The 24,762-nt window shown below is 38.6% G+C and overlaps 2 protein-coding genes across 3 annotated transcripts in view; both read right to left on the reverse strand.

Moving 5' to 3' along the window:
- The window catches only part of LOC128512164 (nucleus accumbens-associated protein 2), a 41,376-nt gene extending 25,768 nt beyond the window's left edge, over positions 1-15,608 (reverse strand). The window contains exon 1 of the mRNA XM_053485303.1: positions 15,235-15,608. The gene's annotated coding sequence lies outside the window, so the exon portion shown is untranslated. The remainder of the gene's footprint in view (positions 1-15,234) is intronic.
- Positions 15,609-20,131: 4,523 nt separating this feature from the next.
- LOC128511871 (transmembrane protein 250) lies at positions 20,132-24,451 on the reverse strand. 2 transcript variants are annotated; one of them, XM_053484876.1, is made up of 2 exons: positions 24,357-24,451; positions 20,132-22,702 (listed from the first exon to the last, which is right to left on the reverse strand). In XM_053484876.1, exon 2 carries the CDS (start codon positions 22,523-22,525, stop codon positions 22,106-22,108), a length of 420 nt encoding a protein of 139 aa, XP_053340851.1. In that variant the 5' UTR covers positions 22,526-22,702; positions 24,357-24,451; the 3' UTR covers positions 20,132-22,105. The 2 variants fall into 2 exon arrangements, with proteins under 2 accessions (XP_053340851.1, XP_053340853.1); XM_053484878.1 differs by lacking the exon at positions 24,357-24,451 and adding an exon at positions 23,456-23,592.
- Positions 24,452-24,762: the final 311 nt, after the last annotated feature.

Raw genomic sequence — 24,762 nt, forward strand, 5'->3', positions numbered from 1 at the left:
AGAGACTGCTAGGACAGAAACAACCTAGGCAGTGGCACAGAGACAGAAAGCTAGGCTTGGACAGAGAGACAGTGAGAGACAGCTTATATAGAGACCACTGATCTAAGCAAAAAAAGAGAGAGAGAGTTTGGACAGTTGTCTCATGTTTTGATGTTTAAGAGTTCTATACAGTATGTGAGTGTATGCCTGTGTGTGTCTGTCCTGCAGGTCTGTCTTCACTGTCCTCTTTTAGGGTTTCAACGCTTTAACACAGACTTAGAGGACGATGCAGCAGACAAGGCGTGACGGAGGATGAAAGAGTCAAACTTTAATAACTTTTCATAACTTTATATTTAGGAGTTTGACATAATTATTCAGCCCGAACAGACAGACAGACGGACAGTAAGACAGTCAGTGAGACAGACAGCGAGACAACCAGACGACAGTTACATAGCCGTAGATGTTACTCGAGCATTTTTGTTACTGAAGGACGCAGAGAGAAGTCTCGAGGTGCGTTTTCTTTCTAACCGGAGCACAGAAGCTGTGAGCGAGCATGTGGTGTACATATGAACTTCTCCTTTATCCACAGCGCAGTCTCATCTCCCAAAAATAACACTGCAGCAGAACACGTGTAGGTATTCACACACACACACACACATACACACCTCTCTTTACTGTGTGTGTGTGTGTATGTTTAAAGGAACAGGAATGACACGACACCTGATCCCGTGCTGCTAACAAATTAGCAGGTTAGCATCATATAAAGAGTGTGTGTCACACCCTCGCCTTAAACACTGTTTCAGTGCCGCCATTTCTACAAGAGAAATCTTTACACACAAATTGTACAGGATCTATATTCTCATCCGAATCACTTTTAACATAAAGCTCCGCCTCCACGGGATAGGCCACGCCCCATGACGATCTGCGACTCATCCAATAAGCCAGAGCGACGCCTGTAGCAAATGTTAATGTTGTAGCTGCAGTGCTAAGCTAACGAGGGAAACTAGGAACACTGGCTAATTAAACTTGAATGGAGATTTAAAATAAAGTTTTATATCTTAATAAATGTTTATCTTTATACTGTATATATGTATAAGTGCTCAGTCAATCGTTTGTGTTTCCAGTGATATTAATATGCAACGACAAGGATAATATTTTTTTGGCTTTACTAGTTAAGTTTAGATAGTTTGTTCTATCTTTTTTGCATACTTTTATTTTTTTAACGAAACTAATATGAAAACAGGCCCATTGGGTCAAATGCCAGAAGGCCATCTGTGCAGAGTTTGATCGAGTATAATTATTATTAGACCGTATCTCCCCTGGCGCAGGCACACACTGACTTCACAGGTGACGAGACGAACTCTTTCATGGAACTCATTATGTACATTTCCATAGAATAGTGAAGTGATGATAAGATAACTGAAACTCTTTCCAAACACCTCGACAGAATTCCCCTGTAAAGGCTCGGCGTGGTAGAGAGCAGCCGCCCCTGCAGATTACTCAACCTGAGAGTCAGTGCAGTGGAAACTCATTAGAATCTATAACGACCCTTCAGGTAACGGAGTTTCTTTATTTTCCCCTTCCCACTTCCCACTCCTGAACACGGACCCAGATTAAAAAACTGCAGCATTTATTACAAACATTTAGTTATGGCTACAGCGTCGTTAAACTACCGCCACCAGTTCGAGGGAAATTAGCGTGTGGACGTCGGCAACAAGCAACTTGATGAAATTATAAATTCCTAAATAGAGAGAATATAAATATAGTATATTTATATATAAATATAAAAATAGATATAAAGATATAAATATATTTATATATTATATAAATACAAAAAGTAAAAATGTACAAGTTCATTGAATGTATTTAACAGTTTTACATAGGAATTTTTTTTGTAAATAAAAAACTGTAAATAAATTTTTTTTAAATTATTTTATGTATTATTTTTTAACTTCTACTTTAAAAATAAACGTATATAGGTGCGTCAAATAAAAACTAACACTTCACATACATAAAAATAAGTTTAAGGGGCAACTGAAAACTGTTGACCAGCAGTCTATTTTATACATTCAGGATAAGAAAAATATATTAAAGTAAAAAAAAAATGCAATGTTAATGTTTTTAATATTAAAATTAATTCACTAATTTTAAATCTGTAGTTATTTTTTGAAATAATTTTTTTAAGTGTAAACTTCTGATTAAAAAGTATGAAGGTGAGCCAAATTTAAACTTAATTTATTCATTTATTTAATTGTGTAACATTTATGTAGCTGCTTAACAGCTGTGTATTTTATGAATTCTGCATAGATATACAGTATATAAACATCTTTTTACATTCACTCATTCATTATAAATCATTAAACATTTTTTACATTTTAAAATTTAATTCAAACTTTTAAGTTAAAACTAAAAATTTTTTACAATAATTTTTTACATCATAAAGTATGTAAAATATGGCATACTTTTACATTAAAAAAACCTTAGACAGCATTAAAAGTAAGTTAAAAGTATATATATATATATATATATATATATAGTGTGTGTGTGTGTTATATCAATAGATATTAATAATTTAGCAATAACAATATAATCATCAGTAATTTAATATAATATATTTAAGCTACATTTTAAGGTTGAAAATAAGAATTTACAGTTTTAATTCATAATTCTTTTTAATTAATTTATTAAAAAAGATCATTTTAGGGAACTCATCCATTTTTATTGTTTTATTTTATTTTATTTACAACCATTACATTTTCAAGGCAAAAAATTACTTAAATCTGACATTAAACATAAAAATACTGATAAAAGAATTTAACAGAACACTTAGTCCTGGTTTGACTCTAACCCGCCTCGCTTATATAAGGGGTGTTCAAGTCAAACCGGGACTAGTGTGTTCCCTTTATTTTTGGAGCAGTTTATATAAAAGTTAATTACTCACTCACATTTGGAGCATTTTTCTTTAACAGAAGATAGCTTGAATGTTTACAGAGTGTTCAGTCAGAGTGCTGCGCTGCTTAGGAGATCATTCACATTAATGTTCCTCTAAACATACAGAAGAAGAAGGAGAAGCCTCCACTGGGGATCTTAAATCATCTTTAAACACACGCCAATAAAAAGTTTCGATTTAATGGGTCGTGTTGGATGGTGCTACAGTTTGTTCCTGGAGGAAAAAGCAGCACATAAAACCCACGTTATGAAGACGTGCTGCGCGAGAGCCGTGCACGTGTGAGCGTGCAGATGTACGACACGTGCTCGTGTCAGAGCGGGCGTAAATAGTAACATGGACGTGAAGTAAAGTGAACTGAACAGGATACAATTCGTGCAAGAGTTAAGTGTGTGTGTGTGTTAGGTTTTCTGTCATAAAGGAAAAAAATCTTTTTAGTTAAGTATTGGAATGCTTTTGTGTACATGTCTACACTGAATCCAAAATTAATATTATATAGTAATTGAAATATTATATTACAATTTATAAATTTTGCAATTTTTCTACAATCCTAGAACATTGGGGACATTTATAAAATTCTGATAGTTACAGAATCTCTATACCAATCGAATCGGCAGTGATGTATCCTGGTTTAATATCGGTGATAATATCGTATCGGGCCGCCCTGATGATTCCTGTTCATATCGATTATTGTCCAGTTACAGCTGCAGTTCAGGACACACTGGTTCCGGTTCTCACTTACACTACAGCAGCTGTAAACAGTCATTCCATCTCTCTCTCTCTTTCTCTCTCTCTCTCTCTTTTTAACTGGCTTTAAATCAGCGACACGTAAACGCCTTCATCCTGGAACCGTTGAAAAATTTTCACGTTACGGCTCTGTTACGAAGCGCTGACACTGGGGACTCCATCCATCATGAACAGAACACATCATAATATAAGCAGCTAAACATTTTTAATTCAGTAATTTATAAAGTAATTTGATGAAATATGTATTAAATATTATTCTATATAAACTGCATTATTTATACTTAGGACACACATCACATTTTCATCTTATATATACACACATCTCAATTTATACATCACGGCATTGCTATTACACACACACACACACACACACACACACACACACACAAGGACGCACTAGCATGCACAGCAGCTCATCCAGTCAAAACGTTCTGTTCTGTTAACACACACACACACCTACCAAACTCTCTCTCACTCACTCACTCACTCACACACAAACACACACATCTGATATTTTATGAGTTTTCACACTTACACTCGCAGTGGAAGTGACTCAGTGGTGTGTGTTCATTCACACCCTTCACAAAGCTTTCACTTCTCTGCCAAAGGAGTGAACTTTCATTTATGGTTAAACAATAGAGAGAGATAGAAAGAGAAATCCACAACACACACACACACACACACACACACACACACACAGTCTCACTTAGGATCCCACACACAAACACAATCGTTTTTCTCTCTGTCTAGCTCACGCACCTCTTTCTCCTTCCCTCCCACACACACACACACACACACACACACAAACTGGCGTGATATCTATACCATGTGATCATGCCAGGCGTCATGCCAAAGGCCAGCCATGTCACTTACCAGAAATCTCACACAGAGAGAAAGGGGGGGGGGGGGAGGGGAAGAAAAGAGCCTTTAATTTAGGCTCACACACTCACACACACACTCACACACACACTCACACAAACACACACTTCATCTGAGTCACTGCGCTTTCTCTTGGCGCGCTCGATGTTAGTTTTATGTCTGAAATTCCCAAAAATGTGTGTGTTGTTTAATGTCACGCATACCTTCAGTGTGCTCTCACTGCCTGCAGCTTGTGTGTGTGTGTGTGTGTGTCTGTGTGTGTGTGTGTGTGTGGTCATGCTTTCCTTTCAATTCAATACACCAATGCGGCCAAGACGTTTTCCAGGAAAGAAAGACTTGGTGACAGATTAGTAAGTGTTTATATTTCAGAGAAAAAAACAAAACAAAACAAAAAAAAAACACGCCACGATGTTACACACACACACACACACACACACACACCACTTAGAAAATCACAGCCGGCCGATTTGAGAAAAAATACCTATACATCATGATGACTAAATATCATGATGCGAGAATCCTGGGGGGGCGGGGGGTGAGATGGGGGGGGGGGGGGGGGGGGCATTACTTTTAGTACTCCCATGCGACCGATTCATTGACGCCTCGCTAATACAATCCAATCACCATGAATAATAAAGCATTATAGCGTTATATGCAACAGTTTGTTTTGAAGACTTTTTGTTTTTTTTAACATCCCGTTCACGTGTACGATCCACTTTCATGTTCCTTTATGTATGCGGTGATTCTGATGTTTATCACAATAAGACAAATTATAATTATTAACCTCACGCAATGAAGAAGAGAAATGAAGCTCAGTGATGCACATGAGTCATGCTGTGTGTGGGAACGCATGGGGAAGTCCATTCTGGTGTAAATTACACTTCGTCACAGAGAAGTTAAGAGTAGACCTAATTAAATGAGAAGGTGGGCGCGTTTTTTTTTTTTTTTTTTTTATCTGTATGAAGCTACAAAGTATATAACCATATTCTAGCATCAACAAAGTTATTACATCTATTGTTATGATAAAAAACTATATCGCGACTTTTTTTGTGCGGCAAATCATCTACGGTCACAATGACTCCAGGATCGAATATTCTAAATTTTATGTCTTTTTAATGTACAGTATTTGAACAATATTTTGCATTTGAGCAGGTAAAATGTTGCAGTTCCTTTTTCGTCCTACAGGTGGTGCACTCTAAACTATAAACACATTGACAAATAAATTATAGCGAAACCTAAAAAAATAATATCGCATTGAGATATTAATAAAATTGTGGTACTCAGAGAATTGCAAAACAAACTGAATCGGCTGGCAGGTATCGTGATGATATCATTGCATCAGGACGTCCCTGGTGATTCCCATCTCTATTAAGTTTGTAGCACAATTATCTGTTCCATAATATTAACCTTAAACAAGACTTATGCAAAATTCAGACTTGTCTTTGGTATGTGGAAAAAGTCCTCTTTTTTTTTTTATAAGTCAATTAGACCTCCCCCCTAATGTGACCTCATATAAGACGATCAAAACCAGCTTGTTGCTCAGCTATGCTGTTCTCTAAGGGCGTGTCATAGCAGTAGCTCATTTACATGGACACTGAAACAACGGATTTGGAGAAGGACAAAACACACACACACACACACACACACTCTGGGGAAGCTCTAAAACGTCTTAACTCAAGCGTGTTAGTAATATACGGGACCTTTAACAGTTTAAACAGTTGATATTTTCTTTGTCCTGCGTCTTCGTTGATCCCGAGCTGCAGACACTGGAGCATTTCGATTGCCTTACTGCCTGTTTTGATGCCGAAGATTTTCACCAAAACAGCTACCAGATGCACCGCGTCCTTCAGCCGCTTCATTCCTGCTTCCATTTTATTCATTTATTTAATTATTTCTCTCCTTCTTTGGATGTTGATCTTTTTTTTTTTTTTTTTTTAAACAGCCGTATTTGTTTTTTCTAACTTTCTCCTTTTTAAGACACTTCTGAAACCCAAAACTTCTACTCTTTCACCCAGGTTTCTGTTTCATTCCTTCTCAGAGACATTCGCAATGAAAACACGAGAATACGTAAAACTCGCTATAGTCACTGAATCCTAATGTTTTTTTTCATCGTGAAAGACGGAGAGACGGAGCGAGAGAGGAGGGACGGTGAGTTTAATATGATATTAGAGTGTGGGATAAAACCCCTGGGCGATTAGAGTGATATTAAATCTGAAATTCATCTCGTTCCTGATGGTGTACAGTATAGCGAGTCGTACTCGAGGATTACTCGGCGGTATCGCGTGACATGGTGCACATAGTGAGAGGCAGGTTGTTGCTATTAATACAGGCCAAGTAGGTCTTCAGGCACTGCCACTACACACACTGACTATTACACACAGAGCCCGGGTCTTTAAGATCGGAAAAAGCACAGCCCTCGGGGCAGAGCAAGAATAAATAAATTAATAAATGAAAAACGCTTTATGTAAATAAACACAAAAAAAAAGTCATGATGTCATCGAAAGCTTTTAATGTCTGTGTGAAAAAAAAATCTTCACTCAGTGTAAAAATCTCACGACATTAAAGAGATACGAACACATCAGACGTATTTAAGTCGTATTTATGCATCTATAATAAAATCTTTATTAAAATTAATACTGAATTGTCATTGCAAATTGAGTCGGCACACAGTACTGTGATTATATCGTATCGGGTCGTCCCTGGGGATTCCCATCCTTAGAACAATTAACTGTTTAATAAAATTCCGTCTAACTAGGCTTAGGGAAAAATTTGGATGGTTCTCCAGTATGTGGGAAAACTGACCGGAACTGGAGACTCCTTACATACAGTAACCGTCTTCTTACAGGAATAAAAAATCTCACCGTAACAACAACGACACTTCCGCGGAAAGTCCAGCTGTTACCTGTTACCATAGAAACAATGATGTACTATATCAAGGTCTTTAATATACTGTAGACCTCCGTACAGTCAGAGCTGCAGTTATAGAAAATTAATCAACACCTTCTGACCAATCAGTGTGCAGAACACAGCACTATTACACAAATCATCTTTCTGTAATTAAAGAAATGTAAATCTGAATCTCTGTAGCAACCTCGTTTTTAACTTGATGTAGTTTTGCATCCTACAGAAAACACAAAGCGCTGCACGGCGTGAGTGCTTGAGTGTGTGGAATGTTAATAGAGTCAAATCAGATCAGGTGTGTCCAGGAGGACTTTCGAGATCTATGAAAAGACTGGATGTGTCGGATATTATATATAAAAATGTATTACATTTATGGCCCCAAAGATGCACTGGACCACCAATTGGACATCTGACCAGACACCTGGCAAGAACTCTGGTGAATGGACATCTGATCAAAACTCTGACCGAACTTCTGATTGAACACCTGACCAAACCTCTGATAGACTCCTGACCAAACCTCTGATTGGACACTTGACTGGATCCCTAAATGGACACCTGACTGAATCTCTGACTGGACCTCTAATTGGATGCTGACCAGCCCTCTGACTGGACAACTGCCCAGACTTCTGATTGAACACCTGACCAAACCTCTGATTGGACACTTGACTGGATCCCTAAATGGACACCTGACTGAATCTCTGACTGGACCTCTAATTGGATGCTGACCAGCCCTCTGACTGGACAACTGCCCAGACTTCTGATTGGACACCAGACTGGAACGCTGACTGAACAACTGATTGGATGATGACCAGACCACTTAATTGGACATCTAACTGTGCCTCTGAATGGACAACTGATTGGACATCCAAGTGGACCTCTGATTGGACATCAGACCAGACATCTGACTAAACAACTGATTGGACATCTGACCAGTCCTCTGACTAAACAACTGATTGGACCCTTTTACTGGAAACCTGATTGGTCCGCTGAATAAACCTCCAACATCATGCATTAAAACAACCCAGTGTTTGGGTGACTTGATAACATCGGGTGTGTTCCTTCGGGAAGCGGCGCTCGGAGCCTGTGTGGGGCTTTTATAAAGATTATACATCAGGTACGGCATGTAAACTTAAACACATCTCTGTCTGGCACGCTCGCTCTGGCCCTCCCATGTGGAATGCTGGTTGGTGTGTGGACTATGAAGGGCAACCGGGGACACGATGCAAACATCCAGCTGGGCCGCGTCATCTCAGCCCTGGCCGGCTGCCAAGCCAAAGACGGCGTGCTTTGAGAAAGAGAAACATGGCCTTGTATGTTGTGTGAGAACACACGATAGCCGAGCAGATGCCAAGATTCCCTCACGAGTTCTGAGAACTGAGATAAAGACTCGCCTGATAATCTCTTACACAACATACTGCCATATTCCGGACGTTAAAAACAGCACCGAGAGTTTATTAAAGGGGCTGAAGAAAGGAACGTAATTCAGGTTTGTCTTGTGATATTTCTAGACAGAACATCAGGCAGATGTCAGAGCGGATTTTCTCTGAGCTAAAGCAAAAAAAAAATAAAAAATCTCATGGCTGAATATGTGAATGTGCCATTCTATCCGGTGCCAAAAAATATAAAATAAATAAGGAAATAACTGCAAAGCAAAAGCAAACACACACACAAACGTATGAGTTCATGCAGATGTTTATGCAGAGCGAGTCGGAGGAGTCTGGTGTGTATAAAACTCTGCTCGGCTCATAATTTACTTTATCCTGCACTTCGGGCTTCTGCTCATAATCAGGAAGATGGTTTATTCCCTATGATCCACATACGTACACAAAATCGTTAGCGTAGATGCTTTCGGGGTCGTCCGGGTTTCTTTTCGAGCCCCTGAGGCTTTTTCTCTCTTTCACTTCTTATCTTTCAACTCAGCAAAGGTTTTCCTCTGACTTTAGAGTAAATGAAGGAGGACGGAAGAAAAACGCTTTGACGTGACGTGATTCAGTGCGAGAGAGAAACTTTGTGGTTTAAATTTATCTGGATTCAAAAACACACTAAGTACCAGTAGTCTTACAATCAAGAGCTTTGAAAAATAAATTTAAAACCCCACTACAAGCCACTTTCTTTCTTTTTTAAAAGGTTATTTTAAAGCTACTGGTTAACGTTGCTGTTTACTGCCCAATCCAACACAGGACATAAAAACAGTTCATATTTTTAATCGCATTTTTTAAAAGCGCATCTTCGCTTAAAAAAATATGTGACCTGTATGTTTATTTACATATTTATTACATGTGATCCGATTTTGATCTTTATGACCGAATTACTGATAAAAAGTATCTTAAAGACAATTTGAAAGTGAAGCTGTTAATATCACGGATGTTAGCAGGTCGATTATGCGATATTCCCGCTTTAAATACTAAACACTACTGGTATGTATCACAACGCCATTCAGAAATGTAGTGAAGTAAAAGTACAGATACTTCTTGTAGGATTTAGTGGAGTACTAGTAGGAAAAAAGTATTTTTTTAATACAATTACTTAAATAACATACCGATACATAAAATATGTACATAAGCACAGTTTACTTTAGTTACCTTCCAACTCTGACATTAAGGTTAAAGGATGCGCCAAAACATTATAGTCATAAGGTTGTCATAAAAAAAATAATAATAATTAAAAAAAAACACGAACACTGCTATTGGAATAAAACACAAATCAAATGCGCAACTTTTTTGCTCAGTATTGTTATCGTACCTTAACAAGTTTATGTGTTAGAGGTGAAGAATCCGCGGCCCAGAGACTAAGTAGGTGGGATCCGTTTCCCGGGTAACTGTCAATCACTTTGGTAATTGACAATCTGCCCTTTCATAACGAACCGCCTTGGACTGGTGGAATTGTTCTGTTCCCGTCTTTCCCACATGGGGTGGAGCTCAGGTGAGTCACGATATGGTGGAAGTGACAGAAAAGTAACGAGTAACTGAAATGCAACGAGTCTCTGCTTAAAATGTAGGGAGTAAATGTTTCTTAAAAAAGAAAAAGCAGTGAGCAGAAGTGAAAAAAAGAATCGAATACAGAAAATACTCAAGGAAACTTCAAACAGACTGGTTCATCCCTTATTCATTTTTTTCAGGCGAATCTGATTTGACGGCCGTCTTGGATGTGTTCCTAAAGAAGTATCGGCATCCAGTTTTTTTTTTTTTTAAACTACTTTTCTAGAAACAGAAACGCAGAACTGCTATATAAATATATATACAATGACACATACACCACGTATCTGAGCCTCACCCTGCAGCTTCACACGTGAGACATATTCATACCATTTCTGGATGAACTGTTCTTTTAAGGAATGTAACACACACACACACACACACACACACACACACAAGTTTGATGTGGTCCTGATGCATTCATATCCTATTAGCAAAAAAGGAAATAAATTAGGAAAGTTGACATGTTATTTTGTTAATATAATATGAGTCATAGATAGATAAATAGATAGAGATTAAATCCAGTAAGAGAGAGATAGAGGGAGAGAGAGAGAGAGAAAGGAAATGCCATAAACAGCACATGCTAGTCGCATAGGAAAGGCAGCATTGTGCTCGGTCACATGTCTTTAAAACCAGACGGCAGCACACAACAGTCAGTGCACACACACACGCGCGCGCACACACACGCGGTCATGGGTCATGCACTCTCTCCTATGACCGTAGCTTCCTTCCTCAATATTAAACACATGCATCTCGTGAACACCGATCCCAACGTATGTCTCATGGAGCTGTGAATTGTAATGTGATGCCGATCATCATCACAGTCACGAGGGAAAAAAATAAAAAGTCACCATGAAAAGGAAAAGTTTGGTGTAAAATTGCTGTATGAAATATGAAGCAGATCGGGCCTTTATTAGAGCGTTTATTACAGGATGATAAGAATGATAAGAGTCACCGAATGACATCAGGATTAGACTAAATGATGTCATAACTACCTTAACAAGCCTATCACTTTGTCTACATGCATGAATTCCCATGCTACTCGTAATAAAACCACAAAAGTTAAAATTTATTTTATAGTAGAAGTTGCTATTGCGCTATTAATTTAATAATTATTAATTTTGATTAACTGTTCAGTGAATGTTTTAAAACGTTGAATAATCATCATTATTATGTATTATATAAACGATAATATATATATTTCAAACGATATTCTTAAATATGGGTATCTATCATACAATATATTATTTATTATTTATATATGACACAAAGTTAAGTATAAGACGAGCTTTAATATCGAAATAATATAAAAGCATAAAAGTGGAAGTGACTATCAGACGGCAAGTTGGACAGTTCCACTTTTGGGAGGCGTTTGGTTGGATATTGAGTGATTAGTCATTATAACAGAGCTAAAAACACATCACTGGGTTTATTTCAGGGGAAAAACCAATATGGCCAGCTCTGTCCACTCAGTAAAGGTTAACAGGACTTTCCTTCAAGGCAAAATTTAAGATTTAAATCAAAAGTGCAAAGATCCATAGTAAACTTAATTATATATTATATTACACCAATAACTTTTTAATTTGATGCTATTTAACAATAGATTTAATACCTAATAAGTCTAAGTTATAAATTGGTTGAACTTTCAAGATAATCTAAGTGAATGTTTAAGATAAATAAAGTCCAGAATGTATGTTTTAATGCTTTATACACTTAAAGTCCAGTTTTCTAAAATAACAGAAACTAATGTCAAGGTTCTGATGGGATAAAGTTTTCTAATAGAAATAAACTATACATTTTGTGAAATAAAATTTAAAGGTTCGTCTTTCTGAGAATGTTCCAAGTAGAACCATAAATCCAGTAGAGAACCCGTGAGGAGCCATTTACAGTATACTGCGTTTAAACTTGAACAACATCCACATGTTCCGGTTGTAAGAATCTGACTTAATCATGTCTGAGGGTCTAAAAGTAACATTAAACAAACAATATCGCCTGGACAAATCATGACAAATTATTTATCAAATTATTACTTTTCCTAATTAAATAGCATCTATCACTTCTCTGATTTGTCCTTAAAGATATTTTTGGTAGTCTTTATAAAACTCAACAAGGTTCAACTTTCTTCAAAGAAAATGTTTTAAAACAAAACCGTTCACAATGGAAAGAATTCGAGGGGAAAAATCTGTCTTAGTTTTAAAACTTCACTCCTTATCATTGGGTCATTTTTCTAATCCAGGAGAACCTCATGTTCAGGTTCTGAGCAGAACAATGTCTCATGGTTGTAGCTCTAAAACTGTAGAAATCAATTAATGCAAAGTGCTGGGCAGTAAAACGGCAGAACCCACACAGGCCTTGGTTTTAATGATCCAAACCACTAATAGTGCTATTATTTAAATAAACATCTAAGAGTTACAAGGCATCCGAGAGGCACAGTGAAACCTTGGATTGCGAGTAACACCGTTTGCGAGTGTTCCGCAAGACGAGCAAAGATTTTTAATAAATTTTGACTCGGAAAAACGAACAAGTTTTGGTTTTACGAGTACCGAGTATCATGTATGCGCTTCTTGTGATCATGTGACGCTTGGCGTCAAAACAACTAAGCCAATTTTTTTTTTTTTCTTGGGCTGCAGAATTGTGGGTAATCGTCTCCCCTGCTGGGTCTTAGTGCTCGTCTCTTACTGTTATAAGTAAAATTACTTTGACCACGTGTGTGCGTTTAAAAGATATTTTATTTTGTGTTTGTAAGTGTGTGTGTACAGCGCACGTGTACTGCTTCTTATAACACACTTGTGTGTGTGCGCGTGTAAAGCAAAAGAAAGTCTCATTAGAGAGGTTAATATCCATTTTATTCCTCTCTGTCGTTATGTGTGCGCGCGCGTAATTTGACACCGTGCCCCTTCACACACACACTCGCCTTTACACGCTCCCCACCCCCTCTTGGCTTCTCTCACACACACACACACACACACTCTGCTCCTCACAGTAACACTGCTCGTGATTCTTTTCAAAGGTAAAGTGCAGGTTAATTTGTTTGTTTGTTTTACTTTACAGCAGTGATTCCGTTAGTTTGCACTCACGCGAGTGTCATTAGTGATGTTCCTTGCTATTTTTTCCGACAAAACAGTCTTTCCGTTAATGTGTGTTTGTGTGAAATTGAAATAAGTGAGGAGAAAGGTTTACTGTGTAAGATGAGAAGGGGGAGGCTGATTCCTTATCTTACTTCACACACACACAGCGCTTATCGGTTGGGATTTATTTTTACTTTTTTTAAAGGTAAGGAGCAGGTTAATTTGTTTTATTTTCACTTTATATTTTGTATTAATTATTTTTATGTATAACATTTTTTGGCCTGTGGAACAAATAATTAGATTTTCCATTATTTCTTATGGGAGGATTTGCTTTGATTTATGAGTGTTTTGGAATACGAGCCCGCTTCCAGAACAAATTATGCTCATAATCCACAATGACATAAAAAAGGGGAACTTTTTTACAATCCAATAAAACTAGAAGTGATAAAAGAAATACATTTTATTCATAGTAATTGAAACCTAAAATTTGCCATTTACGAAACATTGATGGAATTTATAATTTTTTAAAAATTGCTGTGCAGGGTGTGATGTCGCTCCATTACGCATTTCAAAAATTCCCGTTATTCTGTCACCTTCTAATTCTCTATACCACTTTATTCTGTATACAGGGCCACGGGGGCCTAGAGCCTATAGAGGGTACAAGGCGGGGTACACCCTGGACAGGGTGCCAATCCATCACAGGGCACACACACACACACACACTACGGGCAATTTGAGCACGCCCATTAGCCTAATCTGCATGTCTTTGGACTTTGAAAGGAAACCTAAGTACATGGAGGAAACCCACCAAGCACACAGACCCCAAGCCTGGAATCAAACCCAGACCCTGTAGGTGCGAAGCCTCAATGCTTACCACTACGCTCACAAAAGGGATTTTTTTTAAATAAAAAAAAAGTATAAACTCAATGCCTTTTTTTTGTAATCAACTCTTTTTCCAGTCACGATGAACACATGGTAAATCGCAGGGTGTTCTGCGTGTCCTTGCACCTTTAAATGATCTCAAGCTTCCCATCCTTCACCTGGCCCTACAGGTAAACCCTGCGTACAGTAACTATGAAAGAACTGCTTGTTTAAAAAAAAAAAAAAAAGAAGAAGAAGTGTTAGTTTACATGCCTGTGTACGAAGACTTTCAGTACATCATGGATATACTTAGTATTCATTTTGGAAATAAAACTTCAAGCTATAAATTCTTATACAACAAAGAACTAAAAAAAAAAAAAAAAGAGGGGGGGGGGTGTTCCTCCTGCTGAAAGAAGAAGAAGAAGAAGAAGAAGAAAAAAAAAAAGTTCCAAGCAGAACCATTAACAATGCGGAGAATCCCAGAGGACCTGCGCGTCTTAGTTTTAAAACTATCATCAGCTCAGTTTCTCTAAACCTCATGTTCAGGTTCTAAACGGACCAGAGTGTCAGGGTTTGTGGATTCAATTAATCTCAGCAGAACTCAATCAAACGCACAGAGTCGGCCTGGGAACACCGTCGGCATTCCAGCACAGTCGGCGAGAATTCTTTAGTCTTTTATTTATTTATTTATTTATTTCTGTGTTTATTTTAGGACGCAAACTTGCAGCTTTCAAACCGAAACAGAGAGACAGAGGAAGGGGAAAAAAATAAAAATAAAAAATACATGCATGACAAACCATTAAAAAAAACGCAATGTCAGTAACAATGTACATTTTTTATATATAAATATATTTTAAAACATTGTTTAAATACTCACATAAATCAGTGAAGTAGGAAATTAAACATGGCACCCATCATGCGTCACGCAGGAGAAGCCAGAAACGGCGCGCGCTGAAATGCTTGATTGCGTCACTGCGGCTCGATCCGCGCGAGACCGAACTTTGAGCAAAAGGGGAGGGAAAGAAAAGAAAAGAAAAAAAAGAAAAAAAAGGGAAAAAAGAAAAAGTAAAGAAGGACGGCAGCACGCGCGCTTCACTTCGCCTCACTTGGCTTCAGTCGGTGTGCACGCGCACTGTCCCGCACGCTCACGCTCTCCCCATCTCTCTCTCACACACACACACACACACTTCAATTCAATGCAATGATTTGCACCACTGCGTCACGATCCCTGCTTTAAAGTTTTCCCTTCACTTTAACTTCTCTCTCTCTCTCTCTCTCTCACACACACACACACACACACACTCTCTCTCTCTCTCTCTCTCCAGGAAGTGATTTGCAGCTTCTCACATGGAGAGTGTATGACATCATGTTACAGTCCTGTAGGGAGTGTGTTTGTGTTTTAAAGGCACAGCTCCGGGTCTGTCTGCTCTCTCTCTCTCTCTCTCTCTCGTTCCTCTATGCCAGGTGATGTGCCTCACCTGGGTGCTCCACCTGGCACAGGGAGGAAAACCACTCTGAGAGAGATGCCCCAGTGCTCAGGGTGTGGGATGCTCAGGGTCACCACCCCCGGCTTCCTGTAAAGAGTGTGTTAACCGTCCGGTAGGATTCTGAGATCGTAGGGAGTTCCTCAGAAAGTTCGTCAGGGCTTAGTGCGGCGAGTCGTGGTTCGGAGGACGATGTAGGAGTCGAGATAATTGGACCAGGCTCACAAATCTGAGACGTGACTGAAAAAACTTAGCGGGGATGCAGGACGACTATAGCGCTTTGTAGGTGGTGTAAGCATATTTTAATCGAATATACTTGTGCATGCGGCAATGTAATCGACAGAATGCTAATCTTAGTGAAATAATATAGACGTAGGGTTAGGTAAAACAGAAGTGAGCCATTAAAAAGCAAACATGTGGACGAAAGCAAAAGACGTAAAGACAAGGTGCACCAGAACACCATAGCCGCAGGTAGAATATTAAGCAGAAGCATGTATAGGACACGCATGCAACGTGTACTGTATATCCACATCAACACACACACAAGAAAAAGCAGTAAATGAATAACCACAAAGGGCAGTAGATAAATAACCAGAAGACACCCAACCGACTTTATGAATAATATGTTAAATAAGAGTAGACACAAAATATAGTATGTGCATCTACATAGTGAATAATATAGAATACAAACTATAAGGCCCAACATAAAAGTAAAATAAAACAACATCAATAATAAAATAATAAAATAGGAAATCACATATCAACCCTTCATTGAGCCAGCACAACACTGATAGGAAGATCAGTAAGGGGTATAAAAGCGGAAATGCCATGATTTAGGAGGGGCATAGGTACGAGCAAAATATGAAAATATGAACTAATCCCAGTAAAAATATTCCCCTTATCTTTTCTATTTAATATCTATTGGTGCAGGTGTTTGTTTACATTGAGACAGTATTTTTTTTTTTTATATAGATTATTGAAACTGACCCATAACTGTTCATAACAGTTCGCTTTTACTCAACATTTTGATTTCACTTATGGTGCAGGTTAAATTTCTGGCAGAGATCTACATAAGTACTGCAAAAGTTTTCTTCAATTCTGTCCAGCAGTCACCGCGCCCTGTCAAAACGTGCGATTTCTAATCTGGCACAAAACTGCTTATAACTTCACTTCTACTTAAGCTATTTTGAATTAGTTTATGCTGCAGGTTAAAGTTCAGGCAGATACCTCAGGACTGGTAAAGTTTCATTAAATTCTATCCAGACATTTTTTGCATGATGCTGTGACAGACATACAGACATACAGACAGACAGTTTTCTGAGACTGGTTTCGGGTCCTTCAATGTACAGTATGACGCGTAAAGACATCATAGAAAGAGAGAGTTCTGACCAATATACAAAACCGTTCTTTTAATTATATACAGTATACAGTCTGGCCCCTGGGGACGAATTCTTGATGCACGATACCATGAATGTTGAAAAAGACAATGAGCATGCACTTGTTTACGCTGTGGACCTGCCTCGCCTTTTTGGTCGTGGAGATTCTGGACTCTTCCACTGTGAATCTTATATCTCGTTTCCATACACAGTTTTGTCACCGGTAATGATCCTTGACGTGAAGGACGGGTCATCCACAGAGTTCTTGGCAGACTTTGACGGGATATTCGTTCCGCTCCTGAGTCAGCAGCCTGGGGACAAACTTCGAAGCAACACAGCACATGTTCACATCACACATGAGGATCACCTGGATTGTTTGCATGACAAACCGTCAACGGCAGCAACGATGTGGATTGTTCTCCGACGATCATCATGCACAAGTTGTTGAATGGGTTTTGACATTTTTAGGGATTGAGCTCATTGAAGGTCTTTCTGATCTCTCGTCATCTTCCAGTGATGTTCTTCCTCTCTTGAAGCGCCTGTGCCGCTCAAAACATCTCAAAGCACTGTGTTTTGATGCAGCATCACCAGAAAATTTCCAAATCACGTCAAACGTCTCTGTGGCAGATTTGCCCAGTTTCATGCAGAATTTCAGGTTCAGAATTGCAGGTCTTCACAACGTCTTAATCAAGTTTGTAAACAGTCTATTTGGCACATTTTTTTAAAGGAGGCCTGGACTGGAAAGTCGACATTAAAAGACTGAGAAGACGAGGGAGAGTGAGATCTACAGGTGGCAGTAATACAACATACTGGATGCCAAATAAGTAGGAGCAAGAAGACGTTTGTAGGTGATTTAACTCAGATGATGTCACAGAGACAATTGACCAAGAACCGTCAATAATTTCAATTTGCGTGGCTATGGGGAACAGTCCAGTAATGTGTGAAAGGAAAAACTCACAGAAGTTGATTATTTTCTTGTAACATTATAGAAAATAACTCAACACCTTTTGACAAATCACTCTTGTTAAGATCTTGGTCTGGGTAGAACCGGATCTGTAGCTCATGCCAGTGGGAATTCCAGGAATCATCCCTGCTGTACACACACACTCTGAGATAAATAATTAAAAGAGAAGGACAGATTGTACTGAATGTGTGTAACAGTATGTTCAGTGTGTGTGTGTGTGTGGGGGGGGGGGTGCATATAAGTGAATGGATGATCAAAGGTCAGGCTTTATGATTTCTTAGGTACTCTAATGGATTCCAGTATAGAAGGTAAGGGTGCCAATACTTTTTACAGGGAAGCATAGAGGCTAGAATCATTAAACCTTTATGGACAGTGTAGTGGAAGGGGCAGGTATGACTGATAAGCCAGTAAACCAGTGCAGAAAGTAAATCTAGGCGTCAGGATTCATCTGTACAGAAAGACATGAAATGGGAGAGCGTGCATGACTCTGAATCTCTGTCTCTCTCTCGTTCTTCATACAGTGATTTTCAGAAACTGGGTCCAGGATTACTGGTGTGCTGAAAAGTGGTGAAGGAAAGTGTGACTGGCTGTCGCCCATATCGTCTCACACCATCCCATAAACACACCAGTGTGAGTCTGGCACCGTCGCATACTCCTCAAAGTCCGGAACGTTTCATGTGTCGTGGTGCGATGAGATTTTGGTTTTATGCAACTATTTCTAAAAAATTTACTTCTTTTTTCATTGAATTCTGGATTCTGATTGATCATAAGGTGTTAAAGTATTTCCTTAACAAGATAAAAGAGGAGCTTAAAAGAAATCTCAGGTTTACAGTATATTACTGTATATTAATCTGCTTGTTTGTTTCTATAGTAATGTCCCATAGACACCACGTAAACAGATTCAAAATACATGAGCAACTGTTAATAAAGTGATTTTTTATGTAATTTATTGAACATCGATGAAAGAAAGGGAGGAGTCTTTGTCTCTTATGCTTTTTTTGTCTTATGAACTCCTAAGAAAGTGTAGAACGTTTGTTTATAGCTGCTATAACATTAGTGAGAACAGGAACTAATGACCTAGTGTATAACATAAAAAGCATTCTTTTTGGTTCTTTAATTAACCTTAACGTTGAACCTTTATTAATGGTCAAAATTAATAAACAGCCTTCAAGATCCAGAAGATGCTCCCATCATGCATAGTGTCCACTGTACAAGCCTCTGGAGACAGTGTTATGATCTGGGGTTGATCAGTTACTCAGGTCTAGACTCAGTAATGTTATGTGGTAATAAAATGAAGTCAGCTGACCACCGTAATGTACCGGTTACATGTATCTATGGAGTTTATCTTCCCTGATGGCACTCGCTATTTTCTGACCCGGGACTCTGTGATTGTGACATAATGGTTCTGGAAGAATTCGGCTTAAACACGATGTTGCGCGCCGTAATCAAACCAAAGCTGTAAGTCAAATGAACTATTAGCGTGCAACTTGTTTTTGGCCAGGCGGTGTAGGATATATATGTAAGTACTGTAATGTTATACGACTAGCAGTGTTTTGTATAGGAGAGATGTAAGATATAAGTTATAAGACATGTCGTGAGCAGGAAGCTGCTGCATCTGCTACATCCTGTTCTTTGATCAAAGATTTCTAAACCTTATTATACTCTTATAAAACCACAGACGTATATGCGGTCACACCTTACCTGAAGGAATGTCACGTGGCAGACAACTTTTATCTATCTTAAGTCTTTTATATACACAGTCAGCCCAAAAATATACACACTGCAGGAAAACTTGTACAATTATTTTAGTATAACTGATTTAATACTAAATTTATTGCTATACATTATATTTATCATATTATGTTATTTCATAGATTTGAAATCCTCAGTATAGTTGAAGAATGTAAAAACTAAATCACTAAACAAAAGCAAAATTTGTATTGTTACAGATCTGAACAAAATGTAGCTGATTTGATGTTAAATTTTGTATCACATTTTTATATTTTTATATAACAAAATGTTTCAACAGACGAAGTTTTTACAGGATATTTTAATGCAGCGTTACACTTTTGACTGCAGTTTGTTATTGAACACGTCTCAGAAAACATATCGTTTATTACAGAAAAAGTATTGTGATATAATATTTCTTATCATATCGCTTAGCACTTACAGTAACAAGTTGGTGTTATAGAGAACTATGTGGTTGAAACTGCAATTATAGAAATGCAAACTATTTTCAGCTTCAAGTCAATTTATAAAAAAAAAAAAAAAAAATGCAGTTCCTGAGGCTCCAGTAAACTTGGTGAACGGATAAAACGAACAGATTAATGATTATTAAACATGGCACAGCAGAGACACACCAGCGAGGATCACGTGTTCATCAGAGGATGTGTGAGGATGATGGGACGTTTCACCCTGTTGGACCCAACGTCCTTCTTCGTTTAAGGGAACAAAAGAAAGCGTCCAGCCAAGCATGAGGCATATGACGCTCTGATCCTCTAACAATAGCGGATTGTGTGAAGCGGTTTTTCTTTCATGCCCGGCGTGAGGCGTCAGACTCACGGTCTGCTTAGCATCAAAAGGCGTACTAAACTTCCCATGTGATGTTATTAAAAGGAAGAAAGAAAAGGGACGCACATGACACTTTCTTCACTTAAAGGAAGAGCCTGGTGAAAAAAAAAATTATGCAACCACTTACCTCAGAAATTAATCTAGTCCTTCCAGTTATTATTTTTAATAAAATAGCTAAAAAGTCATGAAAGTCTTATTTGGACGGGATTAGTTTTACATCAAGAGGTGCGTGAGTTAATTATCACCAGAGTATCTCTGGGATTTCATGTGACCTACAGTACTACTGATCAGCTTGTACATACAGCCTGTGCAGTTTGACTTTAAATCAACTGTGTGTGTTTGTAAGTAGTACACATGACACAATCATAATGACTCCAGAAGTCATCCCGACGCTGATTATAAAACTAATTCCATCCAAATAATAGTTCTCGAATCACCAGCGATCTTTTCGTAATTGCCCCCCCCGAACCTTTACATACATTCTTCAAAATGCATTAGTACGCTACATCACTTTTTGCAAAAATGATTCTGCACAACTCATTTCCTTTTCAGTCTGTATTTCCGCCCCACTCTTGTCTTTTAAAGCTACAATTTCTGCTTTGAGGTTAACAATGAATATTACGCCGGCGGCACTTTTAACATGACGCACACAATGGGCACAATATGGAAATAACGTATAGAACGTGAAATTTTTTTTTTCTTTTTTTCAACGAACTCACAGAGCAAATTACAATTAAAACTTCATTTGCTTTTGTCATGCAGTAAACCATTGGCACAGTATTATTACTTAGTGTCATGTTTCAAGTGTTTAAAAGAATAGTTCAGTAAGAAAAAAAATGATAATAAAAAATATGACACAATCTTCCCCTTTACGCCAAATTTATTCAATCGGCCAAGACGTGTTTGTGTGCGTGTGTGTCTTTGTGACTTGCACTGGAGCCACGAAGGTAATGTAGATAACTCACAATGGAAAGTCTGATCGGATTTTCAGTGGTGGCTTCTTAAGCCCAGTCCATTTATTTTAAAGATGGAAACTTACTAAAACTTTAAAATGTGAATAAAATATATGTTTCAGTGCTGTAAAGAAAAATGTAATGGATTAAATCTGAATCAGATGTGTGTCATACAGTGTGATGTGTTTGTATGAAATTTGAGCCCATAGTTAATACGGATTGGGATTTGAGACATATATATGAATAACTGTCTCAGACTTTCAATAAGTTTTCTGCATTAGTCTCAGAGACTTGACATGAACCTCACACGCCAAACATGTCTCGGCTGATCGACTACACTCTGCGCAGGAAGTACGTCGCGTAAATGTTGCTTTCTGCATTTTCCCCTCTCTCTCTCTCTCTACATATCTACAAAGACCATAAAGCACCACCCGAGTCCTCCCACCAGGAACATGGTGATGTGCATGCTGTGGATGAAGATCTCGTTCAGGACGCCGAAGTCCAGCCGGCGATGTCCCAGCAGCAGCAGGATGACTGAAAGTTTGTACTGGAGACGCAGGAGGATGCGAGCGCACACATACTCGACGCACAGCAGCGTCGCGAGCACCAGCCACAGCAGCGACGTGAACAGGCTGCAGCCGAAGTAGAGGAGGAAGCGCACGAAGCCGTAGGTCAAGCGCGACTTCAGGTACAGGTCGAAGTTGCTGTAGTTTGTGCGCAGCAGCTGGGAGGTGCGCGCCGGGACACAGGCAGAGTGCATGCACGTGCTGTGGGGGCCGTGAAAGGAGCGCGCCCGCCTCGGGATGGGGATCACGGGCATGAGTGGGCCTCAGGACTCGGTCGACGCCTCGTGGGTCCGTGACATGGCTGTGAGATGGGACATGGCGTGAGGTTTGATGGGTTGTCTGCAGGTACAGGACGAACAGTTGACGCTCTCATGTCCGCTCTATGACGTCCTGGGTCTTTTCCATTTCCGATTCAACTTTACGGAAGAATTCTGCAGAAACAGATGTGAGACAATTCAGAGACTGATAAACTTAAGTTCACATAAACATGTCGCTCCTGGTAGGTACAAGTGTGACGAGTGTGGAAAGCAAAGCGAGTTTACAAATTTTTTATTTTGTGTTTTTTTTTTGTGCAAGATTTAATTATGACATAGCACCATGGCTCCCAAGAACGTTATTAGGAACGGTAGCAAGAAGAAAAGGGAGTCACTTTCAGTTGGGTTTTTAGTGACGAGAGGAATCATAAATTATGGTTAAGTGAGGTTTAATGTCACTCAAAAATATGAGTATAGTGTTGGGAATTAGTAATATTTTTGGGTGGCTGGAACTATTTGTCTGGAACTAATTATTTGCATTTACATTATTTCCCATGGGAAAACGTGTTTCACCTTGAGAACTCGCCTCCGAAACTAATTTAATTTGTATGCCGAGGTACCGTTGTATTAGAATAACAGCGAATCAGGATTTTATTCTTGACTCAGCAGAAATTTTGCTCTAAATATCTCCAATTTTTCTCCCTCCAAGATTTTTAATGTCACTAAAGTCTTAAAAATAGGACATTAAACAACATAAATATTATAATGACGATTTATACACTTATAACTGATTCTTTACTAATATAATCATTGGGATTGTTTAATGAAATAACAGGACTTGGACTGTTTTGCCTCAGGGCAACTATATTTTATTCCCACAGTAATTACTACACAATTATTGTTAGTGAGCTATAAAATAACATCACTTACCGCACAGTGATTTAACTACATGTTAAATATGCCTAAAATTAAACGCGTTTTAATTTAATTCTTTGGAAATGCATAAATTTTTACTAATAATTAGAAAATAACCCGTCTAGCTCTTTGTGCTAGTCACCATGCTAACAGATCCGCCTCAGTGTCGCTACGGAGCAGCGCCTGGGATACATCTCCAGCTAATCAGGGCACGAGGAAAGACACCGCTAGCCAATCACAAGCTAAGACTTGACAGCAGATCGGCCAATCACAGCGCAAAAGGCGGGATCTGTAGGAATACGACCTAGCTAGCTAATGCTAAGGGAGGCTGAGGCTTTAGTGAGAAACACATACACGTACCTGATAAGCGAAAATGCAACACTACAGCACATATCCGATAATACTATTTCACTATATATAATAAAAAAATTATCAATAAAAAAACGAACGTTTACACGATGAAAGGAAAGCTGAAGGCTAGTTAGCTTGCTAGCGGTTTGACAAGTGGAGCGAAGTACGTCTTGTCGTAAAACGTGTGAATGGCAGGTTGTCATGGCAACTGAGAAAAAACGGTTTAAAGGCGCAGAGGCTCCAGACACAGTGTGTGTGTGTGTGTGTGTTCTCCATGATATAATCGATAAAAGGGAAAATAACGCACACATGACGAATAAAACATATTTATTAGGAATCATGAACAACATCCAAAGTTTTCGTATTTAAAAATGATTAAAAAATATTTTAAAATTGCTAATAATTATTACATATTGATTGTGTTGTTATACAGATATGAAGTGCCTCAAATAAATATTAATCCTCATCGCTGTAAAAAGGCTTAATTAGTTTGCATTAGAAGTTATATGATTAGTTGCTATTAAAGTATACAAGGTGGTATAAAAAAGTTTTGAGATTTGCGTACCACAAGTCTGGTTTCGTCCGTACACTCGGTCAAGCTGCGGACCAGCCACGCCTTTTCTGGATGTGCGGATGACCAGCACATCCACTGTAAAGACTGTTGCTTCGTCCCAGGGTTGAACATGTACACCCAAGTTTTATTACTGATAACGATCCTCTATATGAAGGACGGGTCATCCACGGCACGCTGACAGAATCCTAGGCAGACCTTGAGGAGATGTTCCTTCTGCTCCTGGGTTGTTCTCTGATGATCATCATGCACAAGTTGTTGAGTGGTTTTGACCAAGGTCTCGAAGGTCGTTGAAGGTCTTCCTGATCTCTTGTCATCTTCCAGTGATGTTCTTCTGCTCTTGATGTGTGCGTGCCACTCAAAATAACTTTGAACGATGATAACATAGCAGACGTGATAA

This window comes from Clarias gariepinus, chromosome 24 (genome assembly GCF_024256425.1).
Source record: "Clarias gariepinus isolate MV-2021 ecotype Netherlands chromosome 24, CGAR_prim_01v2, whole genome shotgun sequence".
Lineage (NCBI taxonomy): Eukaryota > Metazoa > Chordata > Actinopteri > Siluriformes > Clariidae > Clarias > Clarias gariepinus.

Coding starts and splice junctions, on each gene's coding strand:
- LOC128511871 (XM_053484876.1), bottom strand. CDS start 22,525: ATGCCCGTGATCCCCATCCCGAGGCGGGCGCGCTCCTTTCACGGCCCC.